Source organism: Opisthocomus hoazin, chromosome 1 (genome assembly GCF_030867145.1).
Source record: "Opisthocomus hoazin isolate bOpiHoa1 chromosome 1, bOpiHoa1.hap1, whole genome shotgun sequence".
NCBI lineage: Eukaryota > Metazoa > Chordata > Aves > Opisthocomiformes > Opisthocomidae > Opisthocomus > Opisthocomus hoazin.
In genome coordinates, this window is record NC_134414.1 from 50948242 (window position 1) to 50963986 (window position 15745).

The following is a 15745-nucleotide window of genomic DNA, read 5'->3' on the forward strand; positions in this document are numbered from 1 at the left end:
CCCTGTGGGCGGGCGCGGGGGCGGCCTCCTCCCCGCCGCGCCGCTTCCGCAGCCCCGCAGGCCGCGCCGCCATGGGCGCCGCCCGCCGCTCGCGCCTGCTCCTGCTGCCGCTGCTCCCGCTGCTGCTGCCGCTGACAGCGGCGGGGAGGGGGCCGCGCTGGGCCGGGGGGGCCCGCTTGCCGCAGCGGCGGTGGCCGGTGCCGTACAGGTGAGTGAGTGAGGCGGGGCGGGGGGCCCGGCGGCCGGGGGGGGTGGGCGCCTGACCGCCCGCCTCCCGCTCCTCCTCCGAGGCCCTCAGCTTTCACTTCGGTCTGTTTATTGAATATTTTAGGCTAAAAAAGGCCGTGAGCAGCTTCCGCTGTTTGACCCGCGAGGGTGTTGGCCGTTCACGCGGTGTCTGGTGTGTTTCGCTGGCGGGCGGCAGGGAGCGGGGGTCCCGTCCCCTGCTCTGTCAGCGGCGGGATGGCCGCCCGCGCTGCGAACGTGCTCCTTTCATCCCTGTTTTAGCAAGAAGTTGAGGCGAGAAAGCCAGGCTACGATTTATTTTACGTTTTAAATTTAACTTTACTTCTGTTCGTGATAAATGAAATGGTGTAAAATCCCGCTGGCTGCTCCGGAGCCGCCTTGGCTCCAGAAGAAGGCCTGGTGTCGCTGAGGGGAAAGCAGAAGAACGCGTATTTACCGCATGTTACCGCAGCGAACAGCTACGGCCTGGGCTGCGCTGAGGGAATGAGCCCCGCTGCGCTTACTTGTCTGCTGTGTCTGCTTTGGGGGGGCTTGCTGTTTACAAAGGGAGGCATTAGCTGTGTTTGACTGCTTGTGTAATCACAGAATCACAGAATGTTCGGGGTTGGAAGGGACCTCTGTGGGTCATCCAGTCCAACCCCCCTGCCGAAGCAGGGTCACCTACAGCAGGCTGCACAGGATCTTGTCCAGGCGGGTCTTGAATGTCTCTTAGAGAAGGAGACTCCACAACCTCCCTGGGCAGCCTGTTCCAGGGCTCCGTCACCCTCAGAGGGAAGAAGTTCTTCCTCATATTCAGACGGAACTTCCTGTGCTTAATTTTGTGCCCATTGCCCCTTGTCCTGTGGCTGGGCACTACTGAAAAGAATGCACGGCTGGAATTCTGAAAGCCCATTACGTAGTTCCTATCGGTTAAATATTTACCAGGTGGTGCCCAAAGCAGCCAATCTTGCAGGCACGAGGTGTCCGCGTTTTCCAGCAAGTTCAGTAGTTGCGAGGCTGGGTCTCAGGATGGTCAAAACACAAGTCTGTCAGAAATGTGGTATTTTAATGCTTCTTAACACGCTTGTTACCTTCTTGTCAGATGCAAGGTGCAGTGGGAGGGGAAATTGGAAATATGAGGTGTGCAATTTAAAAACAGGACTTAAATGTGTGGCTGGTGTAAGTCTTTGTTTTCTGACTGTATGTTCTTTTTGCAGCCATATTCTTTTGTTTTTCTCCCCCGCCCCGGACAAAGTGAAAGCAGGCATGCTGAAGTACCCAGCAAGCTTGGGGAAGTCCACGGGGGAAGCAGAGGGTGTCTCAGCAGGGCTGCTGGCCTTACTGTGGCTCAGGAGGCCCCATGTCCTTGAGTCATCTCATGGCTGAGGTATTTGTACTGTTCAGTGGCCCTGGGCATCTGTGTTAGACTCTCAGGCTGCAAGCCGTGTACACCAGCCTGTCTTGGTAACAGGAATATAGGAACCTTCTTTTGAGTGAAATACAGTGAGTGAATTTGAAGGAAATTGGGAAAGGGAAGACTTGTCAGAAAGGTTTTTTGCTGTTTGTATATAGTGTGATATGTCAGCGGATCTGGTCTTCAGTTTGTGAGGTTTAATAGGAATGATGAATGGAAACAGTGTAGGTTCTTAGGTCTCTTTATCTAAATTAGCTTAGAGGAACAGAATATTTGTTTCTGGTTTTGGCGGTATTCTAGAGTAAAAATAGCTCCATCTGGGGACCTATTACTGTAGAATAGTTTCCCATAGCAACCTGGTCAATCCCTGTTAGGAGAACATTTTTGAGGCAGCTCTCGAACCATCCTCTACTCAGCATCTGTGTCTCTGATTTTGTGAGCATGTCACCCTTTGTAGTCTTCATCATGTCTGCTCCTTAGCTATAAGCACTGCGTACAACATGGCTTGCATTCGCGAGTCTCAAGTCCTTAAGCCTTGTTTCTGCAGACGTGCGCCTCAGCAGCCTGACTCCAAGTGTTGCAGCGTCCGGATCACAGGATCTGTCTTTGGAGGTGGCTGCACGCTTGAGCTTTCCCACTCAGGCCCTTAGGAAGCCACGAGACAGTTACTCCGGCCATGAAGCTGTGCTTATCGTTCTGCGTGTTTCTCTTTCTCAACACAGGCGCTTCGATTACCGTCCAAAAACTGATCCTTACTGCCAAGCTCGTTACACCTTCTGTCCCACTGGCTCTGCCATTCCAGTTATGAAAGAAGAGGATGTCATTGAAGTTTATCGATTACAGGCTCCAGTATGGGAATTCAAATATGGTGACCTACTAGGACATTTGGTAAGGTGGTGCTTTTGTTTAACAAAGTTACAGTGACAAATACAGCTAAATTCAGCAGCAGGTGTCAAGAACAGGAGGTGTAATGTTGGGATATGGTTGTACGGAAGAGTATGGGAATATGCAAGCTAGGGTCTCTATAGGAAAGGTACCCAAAGAGCAGTAAGTTTCAAATAAAAGTTACAGAATTTAGCTCAGCTAAAATAAAGAGCAGCGTGACCAGCATTGTCAGTGGGTTTGAATGTGTTCCCCTGTGAAGCTGCGTATCGGGAGTGATTTGTATACACACACCATTATGTTTTGGGTGCCTTTTTTCTGTGCTAGCACCACGTCAGGAAAATACATTTATTTGTCCCCTTATATCAAATGAAACGCTCACTTAGTGCATAAACTTTTCTGTTGTTAAAAACTTACATATTTGCATGGACAGGGATATCTGTCAGGAGCGGACAGCTAGCTGGTCAGAGTTGGTGGATGATGGGGAGTTAGTTGCTTTTACGTTTTTTTCTGGAGTGTTATGATCAGTATTGAATTAAAGTCTCCATTCATGGAGTCATGCAGTTACGAATCTCAACTTGAGTAATATTTATAGCTGTCGCAGTAGGATAGTAAAGCTCCAAAACACGATTCCCTAATGAACAAAGAAATACTACTGAACATGAAATATCAACATCAAGACCAAGCACGTAGAATCAAAAATGAAAATAGCTTCAAATGTTGTTAAACTAAGGTTGAATTTATGAATTTACTATACTGCTTTTAAATAAATATTTATCTCATTCCCTTTGTGGCTTTCATTACTAAGATCTGGTTTTGGTAACTCAGTTCTGCTCTTTTTTTCTTTGATACCCCTGTGAGGTTAAGGATTCAACAGTAAGCTTGAGTTTTGATGATGAGCTCCCACTGATCCTCTGCCTCCATACAACAGAATTTACAATGGATGGATAGACAGGCACTGAGGCAGTGTGACTCTGCGATGAAAGTATGTGCGTGGTATAATCTAATATGTTGTGCATCAGTGCTACTAAATCCAAAATGTTATAGGAACCCCTTGCCCTCTGCTCACCCTGTTACACAGCAGCTCCCAAACCTCTTATCTTCTGTATACGTCATGCTGAAGTCAGTTTTATGTTAAAATTTTGACTTTTGGGACTTTTTTTTTTTTTGCTTTTCCAGAAAATTATGCATGATGCTGTGGGTTTCAAGAGCTCTCTAACAGGCAAAAACTACACAATGGAGTGGTATGAGCTCTTCCAACTTGGGAACTGCACATTTCCACACCTCCGGCCTGGCATGGACGCACCGTTCTGGTGTAACCAGGGAGCTGCCTGCTTTTTTGAAGGAATAGATGATGCACACTGGAAGGAAAATGGAACTTTAGTTCTCGTGACTACAATATCAGGTAGATGTCAGATACTTTGGGTAGTCTTAGTATCATAAAACACAGAGTCAGCCTTGTCTTCTTGTAAAGCACTATCTTTTCATTTCTGTTTTGTGTGTTATTTGCAGTGTTAGTCACTGATGCTTATTTTAAACTGAAATACTGTCTGCATTCTCTTTAATACAGAAAGCGGTGTGAGGCTGCTGCCTTTTGAACAACGAACACTGAAGAGTTGTTAAATGAGAGTCATTTGGTGTTGCTGCACAAAAACACTTGAGTCTCTTGAGTGCAAAAATAGCAAAACAGCTTATACAGAACCATTATGGACTCTTTTCACATGGCGTCACCAAAACAAAGCTTTCTGTTGTGAGGTGGCGCATGACTGCTGAGATAGAAAAACTAGTGAAAATGCATACATTACTGAGCAAACAAACAAGGCATATTTGGAAATAGTCTCAAAAATATAAAAAATATTAAGCTTTATTTCCTTCTCCCCCATTACGTGTCATAAAAACTGTGGAGATGTCCCCAGTAATAGGTCTCTGTCATATGTCATAGAACAAAACCAGGATTTACACCTCTAAATACGTGGATGATCGCCAGCATAGCTTCCTGGCACACACTGAACACTAAAATCCTAAAATAAAAACGTCATTTCAGGAAAACTGATTGATTACTGTAGTAATACAGGGAATGCCTTAGGACCAAAGTCCCCTGAGGACTTGGAGAGTTGCATTTTGTGTGACCAAACCCACTTACTCTCCAAAGTTAGCATAGTGTGCAAGGCACCGTTGGAGGGTCTGATTTACAGCTAGTGGGCTGTGGTGCTTTATGTTTGCCCACTTCCACTTTTAGCAGCTTTGCTGGACTCGGTCTGTAGATAATCTGTCCAGCACTGCTAAGAAGTTCTAGGCTGTTCTTTAAGCAATGAGATAAGCAGGGCTGCTTTCCTGTGAGTTTGTAGCTGAGAACTGAAATCTTTGATGCTGGATACGGTTGGGTTCTTTTGTATGAATACCAAGTTAAATATTTTCATGCAGTTGTGGAACTTGTAATGCTTCCTGCCTGTGTGGATTATCTGGTGCCCAAGAAGGGTGAGGTTAGGCTGGTGCCTCGTGGAGGCGTTTTTACAGACCTCCTTGTCTCTCTGGATTCCTGTTTCCGTGAAACTGTTAGGAAAGTAGCGTCTCTGAGAGTTTTGAATTGTCCAAATTTGACTAGGAATCTGAAACTTACCGTGGAAGAGGGTGAATGGATGCAAGCACAGATGGACAGCATCACGAGCTGCGCTCACGTCCTTCAGAGAGTGGGGAGAAGGCATCCCATCTCATGGGAAAGGGCGTTAGCATGTGAAGCAGCTGGACCCTCTTTGCCCTTGCGAGATCCTGCGGAGCTGTTTGTTGGCAGTGTCAGAGACCACGCTGAAGCATTCTCACTTCCTTTGAAAGCCCATCAGCCAGGTTACGTTACTTGGTGGGATGGTTCTTTTGTAGCAAGAGGGCAGGAATATCCAAAGTCTGATTTTTGACTGTCTAGGCATCTTCCAACAGATTGTCGTGGAGCCATGCATTAACCTGTAATATTTTTGCTTAATTTAAGACTTTCAGGCCAGAACTTCATATTCAGTCGATCTCGGTCTTGTTAGGAGAGACAAGTCCTTTTCAATAACACGCCTTGCACAATACACACTAGGAAGCTAATCTGGTGGGAGTTGGAGGAGATAAAGGGGAGCTTCAAGCCCATCTGCAGTGTATAGCAAGTACAGTTCTTGATACAGATTTTATGACTTGCTGTTTTATTAAACCAAGTCACGGGCAATTAAAAAAGTGTCCAACACTTGCACTAAACAGAATTATTGTGATGTTTACTGTGAAGCCCAAAAGCTCTCAAGCGTGGAGTGAAGAACAGTTATAATGGGGGCAGCCTAGGAGGGGAATGTGTAGAGCTTTAGTTACTCTGAGGTAGTAGCTTGCACGTATGCCTTACCTTAGGGTAAGTGTGAGATGTGTTTACTCCCTGATGAAGAGTAGACCCAGCGCCCTGACCTTTGCAGCTTGTTTTGAGGGGGAGACGCGTGGCAAGCGGTGCTCTTCGTTGGTCTTGACGAGTGCAGCGTTGCAGTGGATCCAGGCTCGATGCACGAGGCTGGTGGTTGTGCGCAGGGCAGCGTTAGTGACACGGATCCGATGTCTGCCACCCCTGAGCTGCGAGGTAACTGCTGTCGGTCTGTTGGTGTGCAGCAGCCTTGCCTCTCTTCCAGCAGCTGCCAAACCCGGTTACTGTACCCACGGCAGTGACGCTTGCAGCTAAAGAGTGATGGGGGCTTGGAACGCTGTCACGATTGCAGGCTGTTGTCTGACTGTGTCTTCCGATGTATGGCACGAGACGGATCTGAAAACGTGGCCGTGCTATCAATGTGAGGTGCTAGACGGATCTGAGTCGTAGATGGTTGTACCCTGTGCCGTGACTGAGGAAAGAGGGCTGGAAGGGCTGAGCTGAGGTGCAGTGGTAGGACTATGGGGAAAATATAAAGAAGGGAGATTAGTCCTGTGCTTCAGCTCTGTTTTGGGGAGGCAGATGCATCACGTGTATGGAGCTACTGGAGGAGTGAGTTGAGTTAGAGAGGTCTTCCTCATTCCAGTTGTGAAATCACCAAACACTCCAAACACTTATTCTAAAAAAAAAAAAAAAAAAAAAAATCCACAAGGTCTTTAAGTGTACTGGTCTTCACATCCCACTCGTATCGTTTGGCTTAGTTCAACTTTGCTGGCTGAGGAGCTGCTGAAACAGCAGGGTGTCTCAGTCTAAGGTTTCTTTCATGGAGGGACATGAAAACTTCTGCCCTGAATTGCTGAGTTAAAACTTGAGGAAGTGCAGGAACGCCTCTTGCACTGGTGAGCACTCTGTCAGCATCTCTTGTAGGTTGTGCTGCCTGCCCTGTTTGTCCACACGGATGAAACAAAATAAGAAGTGGCATGGTTCTCTGACGCTTGGATGTGCTGGCGTAGTAGCAGGAAATGGGGCAGAAAAACAGATTAGTTTAAATAACTTGCATGTAAATATAGTTTATTCAGTGGAGTATCGCTTCTCCCTCCAACCTAAGCTTTGTGTCTTTGTATGGTTAGGTAATGTTGTAGGTAAGCTTTTGCAGGGAAGGGAGGTTGAAATAGACAGAAAATACTGAGTCATGTATTTGTTACCTTGTCTCTGTAATAGTTATTTTCGTCTCTTACAGGAACCATGTTTAATGAAATGGCAAAATGGGTAAAATACGACAACGAGACTGGCATTTACTATGAGACCTGGACAGTTCAAGCAAGTCCTGACAAACAATCAGTAGTGTGGTTTGACTCTTACGAATGCTCTAAATTCATACTGAGAACGTACCAGAAGCTAGCTGACTTAGGAGCTGTGTTTAAGAAGATACAAACAAACTATACGAGCATAATTTTATTCAGTGGAGAACCTATGTATTTGGGAAATGAAACATCTATTTTTGGACCACTAGGAAACAAGACATTAGCAGCAGCTATAAGAGACTTCTACTATCCATTCAAACCCCATCGGACAGTTGGAGAGTTTTTTGTGGATCTTTTAAAAATAATTGATCGTGTCATCTTGAATGGTCAGTTTTACCTCTTCTACAACTTGGAATACTGGTTTTTACCTATGAAGTTCCCTTATCTCAAAGTAATTTATGAAGAGGTCCCTCTGCCTACTGGAAGCAAAACATCCTTTGGTGTCTAATTGCTTCCCGAAGAACCAAGCTTGCCCTTATTGCCAGACTATCCTTAAGGATTTTGGAGCGCTGCCGAGATGGTATTGAGAAGTGGTGTATGTTTCACTGCTAACTCTAAAAGTTGTGTTGGGAAGGCTTTGCTAGACGGCACAAAAGACTACGCCTTTTTTTCTTATTACCTGCATCATACATTCATGAATGCTTCAGCATCTCTGACTTGACCACCTTCTGTGTAACCGTGGACGCCTGCTGCCTGAAGATAGGCTGATGTGGCTCCTCGTGGCTAAACTGCAGTGCCAGAGGGTGAAAGGAGGCAGCTCGCCTGCAGTCTCCACAGACATGGCCATGTGGCGACAGCATGTGGCCACCAAAAGAGACGGGACACAAGCATTGCAAGGACCTTCTGGTCTGACCAAACTTGGCAAGTCCGTGTGTCGGAGCTAACGAACCTGAGTGCCTAGATGTGCCCGATTCCTTCAACATGTGCCTTAGATTGGTGTTTCTGTATCTTTTTGGTTTGTACAGCTGGGCTCTGGTTCATCAAGTAGGGGGTTCAGTGGGGTGGGAAGGGGCAAGGAATGTGTTAGAAGATGGGGTGGGTGGTGTCTTGTCACCACTTTGCTTCCTTCACCTGCACTGTGAACACAATACAGATGATTCTTCCTCAGGTTTGTGTGCGAGTTTTCTAGCACAGATAGAAGGCAAATAGTCTGCTTTGATGTCAATTTTGATGCAAAACTGCAGTGTTCTCACAGTCTTCTGTCTTTAAGTCTACTTGAGGCTTCAGTTAGTTTCATAGAAGTCATGTTTATATTCCTTTTGCATTTCTTAAAAAAGCATGGAATCCTTCATAGGAAAGAAGCAATGACAGTTTGCAGGGTGTCAAAGTCACAGTCTAAGAACTAGCACCTGTCATAGATTTACCTGTAAAAAGCCTTTGCAGCCCCTGACTGGCAGTGATGCTTGCAGTCGCAGTGCTGTGCCAGCTGCGGTGTCCTCCGCTCCTGGTCCAGGCTACGCCTAGAGCAGCTTGGCAACTCATCCTCTTTAAACCCAGCTGACCAAAGCCAAGGGAACACTGCCTTTCTGGAGAGTAGCAAGGTGCCTATACACAAAAAACACCCCTGCAGCAGGAATAATCACCTCCCAGCGTACACTGCTCACTTTGGGGTTTTTTAAACTGGTTGCAGCATGAGTAGCGCTCTTGCAGAGGTTATCGCTGCATCACGGCTACACAGTGGTGACAGGACAAGGGACAACAGGCACAAACTGAAGCAGAGGAAGTTCCAGCTGAACATGAGGAAGAACTTCTTCCCTCTGAGGGTGACGGAGCCCTGGAACAGGCTGCCCAGGGAGGTTGTGGAGTCTCCTTCTCTGGAGATATTCAAGACCCGCCTGGACAAGGTCCTGTGCAGCCTGCTGTAGGTGACCCTGCTTCGGCAGGAGGGTTGGACTAGATGACCCACAGAGGTCCCTTCCAACCCCTACCATTTTGTGTGATTCTGTGTGAATCTTGTTCGGCTTGAGCTGAAGTAATCGCCTGCTCCAGCCAAAGAAGGGAGTACACAGTGCAAGTACACGGTGATTTGATTCAAATCACAAGAATGGCAGAAAATTGACCTTGTACTGAAAAGTCAGTAAAATCAATTACTTGAATTGCATTATCATGTAATTGGCTGGTCATGAGGGCTAATGTGAGAGGAATGAGGTGAAGAGAGCACCTCTGTTCTGCAGAGGAAAGCTGCTCATTAGTTCACTGTTAAGTGACACTTCATCTTCCACCTCAACTTGAAAGACTTTACTCTTTGCAGCCAAAGTCGCAAGTCCTTGCTTTAACCAGCTGAGCTTCCGATTCTTCAGATTACCAGCCAAGAAGGTAAACCAGGCGGCACGAGGGGAGATAAAGGGGAGCAACAAGCCTGTCTACAGAAGGTGCGTTCTTGTGATGCCTGTTTTCATGGCTCTTAACCCCGCCCTCAACATTGTTGAGCCCACAGTTATCCTCCCGGGAAAAAGCCTCAGCATCTAAACCAGCGTCCCAAGCTCAGGAGGGGAAATAGGATCATGGAACCAAGCCAGTAGAAGCTCCAAAAGCTGCTTCTTTAGCATTTGCTAAAAAGCTTGTAGCGTTGGTGCAGCTAGAGGGACCTTTTGGAGCCTGAAGCAGAGGCCATGCTGGGGTGGGCTGTGCTCCCCCCAGTCAGTGAAAGAGGCTCTCTGCTCAGCCTGGCAGTGCTGTGCCTTCACGGTACAGTCCTATTGCCTCTTCATACGGGACCGAGGGAGCCCAGACACCCCAACTATCAGGGGAAAAGAATGACTTAGGTATGTAAGAGCCCTGCAGACCTAGAAATGCCGAATCCTGAAATACACAGGGAATGGTGGCAGAATCCCACGTGTCAAAGCCTCCTTGCGCAGCTCCTAATGAAAAGATGGGAGGTTGTGGACCAGTAACGTCTAGAGAGGTGATACGACAACTTGGCATAGCTGACTGGTTACAGAGGTGAGACCTTCATCATTACTAAGGAGCTTGATCAAAATCAACAGCTGTCTGCATGACAGGAGTAACTGCTTTTGATGGCTGCGGTCAAATGTAACTTCACAGTTCTGGCACTACAAGTTTATAACATCCTGGGCTTTTTGTAACTAAATAACAGCCCTTCTCACTTTTCCAATTTCATCTGTACAATCTGCTTAATTTAGCACATTTTACTCTAATCCTCACACTCTGGATGGTACAGGGAGCCTCTGCGAGGAAGAAAAGTTACATTTAGCCTGTGTTAGTTGCAAGTTAGAGGACAGTAAATTTCAGGCAACAAAGAAAGGTAAGATGAAGACAACTGGACAGTTGCTTGTCAAGAACACTGCATCCCTTCCAGTCGGAAACAGAAAGAAGCAACTATTGAAGCCAAAGATCTGTGAGTATATTCAGCAGCAGGTTGTACTGGTGATCGTTTGACGATTCCTTTATGCAGCCACGTGCGTATGCCAGTCTGTGTCTCACTTTGGAAGGAAGAGGAACTCTATCCTCAGTGTGAAGGTACTAATTATCAATGGAGTTCTTGTCCTTTTTTAGCGTACATGAGTTCCTTCTGAGGCCAGTATTTATTCCTCCAGTAGGCACAATACTTGGAGAAAGGAATCCTTCACTGTCTTTGCTTCTCTCAGTTTTGGAGTTTTAAGGTGCCGAACAAAAGGCCAACTGTTCAGCCTGAATGCGCAGCCAGGTGGAAATAAACTCCACCAGTGCAAACCGCAGTTCTAGGAGAGAGGCAGTTGTCGAAGTTAATTCATTATCCCACTGAAAACAGTTTCGCTAGCGTTTAGACTGAAGGAAGGGAGCACAGCGCTCTCTTGTAGGCAGAATCCAGAATCCTCGAGTTAGGCCTATAGAGCTGGGTCTAAAATAACATTGAGGTGACGAGCAGGCTGCTTCTGTGAAGTTTAGACAAGCCCAGAACAGATCCATAAGGATGACACTTAAAAAGCAAACATTTGCGACATCAAACAGCTTCTGTGCCCCCGATCTGTCGTTGCGCCTGGAACCCCGCCTATTTAGCAGAAGTGTTTGAGGTGGACACAGGGGAGCAGAAATAATAGCATCACACCTAACGCGTCGCTCGCAGCCAGCCGCTAGGAGCACTTGCCTGACGGCAGGAGCCGGGGGCTGTCCTGGCTGCCGGGCTCCAGGATGTCAGCTCCTGCTTTCTCTTTGACCTGTCTCTGGTGACAACGTCACCACGTCGTTACTCGCGCTTTGAATGCGGGAGTTACCGGTCGCTTCAGACTGTGCTTGGTTCTGCTGCCTGAAGGGCCATGCAATGGAAGCTGGAAAGCTGGGCAGAGAGGAACCTGATGAGGTTCAACAAGGGCAAGTGCAGGGTCCTGCACCTGGGGAGGAACAACCTCATGCACCAGTACAGGCTTGGGGTGGACCTGCTGGAGAGCAGCTCTGCGGAGAGGGACCTGGGTGTCCTGGTGGACGACAGGTTAACCATGAGCCAGCAGTGTGCCCTGGCTGCCAAGAAAGCCAATGGGATCCTGGGGTGCATCGAGAAGAGTGTGGCCAGCAGGACAAGGGAGGTTCTCCTTCCCCTCTACACTGCCCTGGTGAGGCCTCATCTGGAGTACTGTGTCCAGTTCTGGGCTCCCCAGTTCAAGAAGGATGAAGAGCTACTGGAGAGAGTCCAGCGGAGGGCTACAAGGATGGTGAGGGGACTGGAGCATCTCCCCTATGAGGAGAGGTTGAGGGAACTGGGCTTGTTCAGCCTGAAGAAGAGAAGGCTGCGAGGGGACCTTATAAATGCCTACAAATATCTGAAGGGTGGGTGTCAGGAGGATGGGGCCAAGCTCTTTTCAGTGGTGCCCAGTGACAGGACAAGGGGCAATGGGCACAAACTGAAGCAGAGGAAGTTCCATCTGAACATGAGGAGGAACTTCTTCCCTCTGAGGGTGACGGAGCACTGGAACAGGCTGCCCAGGGAGGTTGTGGAGTCTCCTTCTCTGGAGATATTCAAGACCCGCCTGGACAAGATCCTGTGCAGCCTGCTGTAGGTGACCCTGCTTCGGCAGGGGGGTTGGACTAGATGACCCACAGAGGTCCCTTCCAACCCCTACTATTCTGTGATTCTGTGATTCTGTGAAGCAACTGGGACAGATGCTTTCTGCCTGCTCCCTCACAGACGTTCTGCGTGCGGAGAGCTGCCGTCTCCAGTACCGTAACTGAGGAGGGTGTCAGTGGTGCTGAGGTTCTTCTGGTTTTGAAGGCACCACAGCTAGGGAGTAGCTTGAAAACTGGAGCAGGCTTCTGCTCTTCCACTTACAATGGAGTCTAAATTGTAAGTCTAAAACAAACCCCACCATCAGCTGCTGGTTGCAAATCAGCAAAATTAGATAGTGTAAATAGACCTTACCAGCCATCATACTTTCAGTCCATGGAGCATCACCTCCTGTAACGACTGAACTCAGAGGTTCACATTACCTGTAAGAGTCATGGTCCCACGAGGGGCTCGATGCTGCAGGCCACGGGAGGAGGGATGTTCTAAAGCCCGCCCCTTCCTGATGCCTTAAGGCTGTTACAGCGGGCAGAAAACAGCTTTCGGGTGCCTGGGCCTCCAAGGGAAGAAAGGAGCCAGCCAGCGGGTCTGCCTCCAGGACTTCCATCCCAGATACTCTCTTACTGTCAGAGATTTCAGCTACAGAACTGGAAGATCAGCCCTCTCCCTGCTTTCCCCCACCTCCCCCCAACACTCAAGCCTTTGTTTGGGGCGGGGTGCAGTGGTGGCACTTTATCTCTTACATGTTGCTCCTTGGGGGTAAAGCAGCAAAACGGGTATGATACTGCATCCACCAAGTTCTGGCCTTACTAAGGTTTAAATCAGGTTTTGAGATCAAGGCTGCCCAAGTGCCAGTTGACTGACTTCAGTCTGGATCACAGAGTCCCTTACACCCGTACCAGACTCCCAACAGATAAAGTACAATCCAAGGAGTCATGAGAGTCTTTACAGCTGATCTTCGTGCAGGGTCATCCTAAAATGGGAAACTACGAGCTTCCCATCATACTGCAAGACTGGCAGGAACAGGTATTTTTCTCTGGAAGGTCCAAAGCTGTCCCAGTTCCTCAGTATTTCGCAGGAAAATGCCATCTTCAGAAGCCCAGGTGGGAGACGGAGCAGAAGGCGCGCCACAGTCTGCTCAAAGCACGTGGACTGTGACAGCCAGCAGCGCATGTGATCCTACAAGAGACACCCAATGGAAAAGGACGCGCAGACGGCCACACAGAACATCCGAGGTTAAATTGTGGTTTCACTGCCCTGGTTCTGGCACTATTCAACCGTATCTCCAGGGAGCTTGTTTCTACAGCACCTGTATTTTAGGAAAATTAATTTAGTTTGTAGTCTGAACTACAGACATTGAAGTTCTGAGTTGCTTCAAGATTTCACAAGTTCCCTCATTAAATCAATACTCTGGTTTTATATAAGCAGCAGCAGCACTTATTTTTACAGCTTCACGTGCGACCAACTAGTCCATCCGGAGACGAAGACAGATCTCTCTGAAGCAATGTAACAAAGTTTTAGTCAGGCGTACTCCAAACATAGAACAGGCCCAGCTGAGCTCTGCTTTAAATTCACGGGAAATTAATTTGGCACACATCAAACTTTTAACCATTGGAACAGATACAGCTAATTTATACCTACGTGGTAGATCGGTTTGCGTAGTAGTAATGAAAGTCGCTAACTAAAAATCCCTAAAAAACCCACTGGAATTCACAAGTTTGTAGCTTTAGCTGAATTGCAGGAAACTACCAAGTTAACGTAAACAGCTGCACTTACCTCACCCACCTTTTCACGCTGGATCCACCATCTCGCAGCAAGCTGGCGCAACTGGCCAGGACTACCCCAGCTGTTCGGCATCGAGGACTTTCAAGAGTAATTCGATATCCAAAACCTGAAGTGATGTAGCACTTGCCTCCAGCGAAAAGATTTGTGCCAGCACACATTAACAACTCGTACGCAGACCTGGCCAACCAAGCCAACACTGGATCGTCTTCTGAAAGCAAGAAATAAGGGTGAACCCACGGAAAATTTTATAGACCTGACACACCCGTGTTCATGTTTCTAGTGAACTTCATGATGGTCTGGTGGTACTTGTTACTACTTCCGTCATGGATTTTTGTTTTTTTTATTATTCATTTGTTCCCACGTGTAGAAGGCAAAGTAAAAATTGTGCAAGATTGGCTAAAAAGGAGCACTGTAGCTTTTCCTGAAGCTACTCAGAATATAGGTTTGCCTAGGAAGTTTGTTTCATAGCTGAATTATTTGAGGTGAGGATGCTGTGATTGTTTTGTTGTATAAAAACTGCCGCCTTTCAGTGGGAGAGAGAGACAACTGCTTTCAAGTGACTTTCCTGTCCTTGAACATTTCGGTAACTGTCACCATGCTGTGTCGCACCTGCCAAGGGCTGTCTGAAGCCAACACAAGCCGACAGAGACCTTCTCAGACGAGGCTGGCCAGTCACCTCGCTGGGGAAAGCCAATCCGTGACAACCAGACACAAAGCCTCCAGCTGCCGCCACATTCCCGCCCTCAGGACCTGGCGGAACGCTGTCCTCGAGAAGCACAACGCCGCCTTTCAGAGAGGGGAATTCCGGAAGCGAGGGGCCTTGGGTAGTTAGGGTGTGCCTCGCCTTGCGGTTATTCCCAGTACCATGGCGGTGAGCAACAGGCCAGCGTGCCTGGCCAGCATGAGGACACCAGCAGTCGAGGCCCAAAGAGGTTTTAGCTGCGTTACTACTGAGATTACTTCACACATTAATTCAGTGAAAATATCTCCTCTTTAGATTAGCAGTGTCACGCCACCTTTATCATGCAGGCAGTTCCCAGAGTCAGAACATGAAAAACACTGAGCTTTTTTTACTTTTATGGACTAAGTATATTGACACCTTTTATACAAATAAAAGCAAATTATAGTAGTGCATTAATTTAACAAATTCTAATACAAAACCCTCGTATGTCATAAAGTGCGATTTTTAAATCAAAGCTCTACAGAAACATAGAATTTCCCTGTAAAGATGTCCAGTCCACAAGCAATGTTTGCTCAAACTATAGCTACGAACTTAAATATGCACATCAGTGTATTACACTTGAGCTACACATCTGGCTAAACGTCACCAAAATCAGAAATGAAGAAAATCTGCTTCTTACCAGAACCAGCTGCACAGCTCGGAACAGAAGCCACCACCAGCCAAGCTCGACAGAGCCCACAGCCGGAGCGGCGCTGCCTCGCTGGCGGCTGCCCACACCTCTCACACACATCCAGCAGCCACCTGAACGCTTTAGCGTTACCCATCAAAAATGGAACAGAGAAAATAAAGTGGCTGTTGGCGGCAAGAAATGAAGTCACAGGCCTTCTCCAGATCGCAGCCAATAGGTTGCCTACACCACTTGCAGACTAACAACTTTCTTTAATAAAGCCCATTTACCAAACATTCAAAATAAGTTCTTGCCTCTTGCTCTACCTCACGCAAGTTTACTGCTTTTAGGATAATAAATATTATGAAGTGATCAAACTAGCTGAGTTAAAGGTATACAAAATGGTCATCT

The 15745-nt window shown here is 47.5% G+C and overlaps 1 protein-coding gene across 1 annotated transcript; it reads left to right on the forward strand.

Moving 5' to 3' along the window:
• Window positions 1-71: 71 nt before the first annotated feature.
• CLN5 (CLN5 lysosomal BMP synthase) lies at window positions 72-11693 on the forward strand. Its single transcript, XM_075423260.1, has 4 exons — window positions 72-208; window positions 2362-2527; window positions 3701-3926; window positions 7141-11693. The coding sequence occupies exons 1-4, from the start codon at window positions 72-74 to the stop codon at window positions 7650-7652; spliced, it is 1041 nt and encodes a 346-aa protein (XP_075279375.1). The 3' UTR covers window positions 7653-11693.
• The last annotated feature ends 4052 nt before the right edge of the window (window positions 11694-15745 follow it).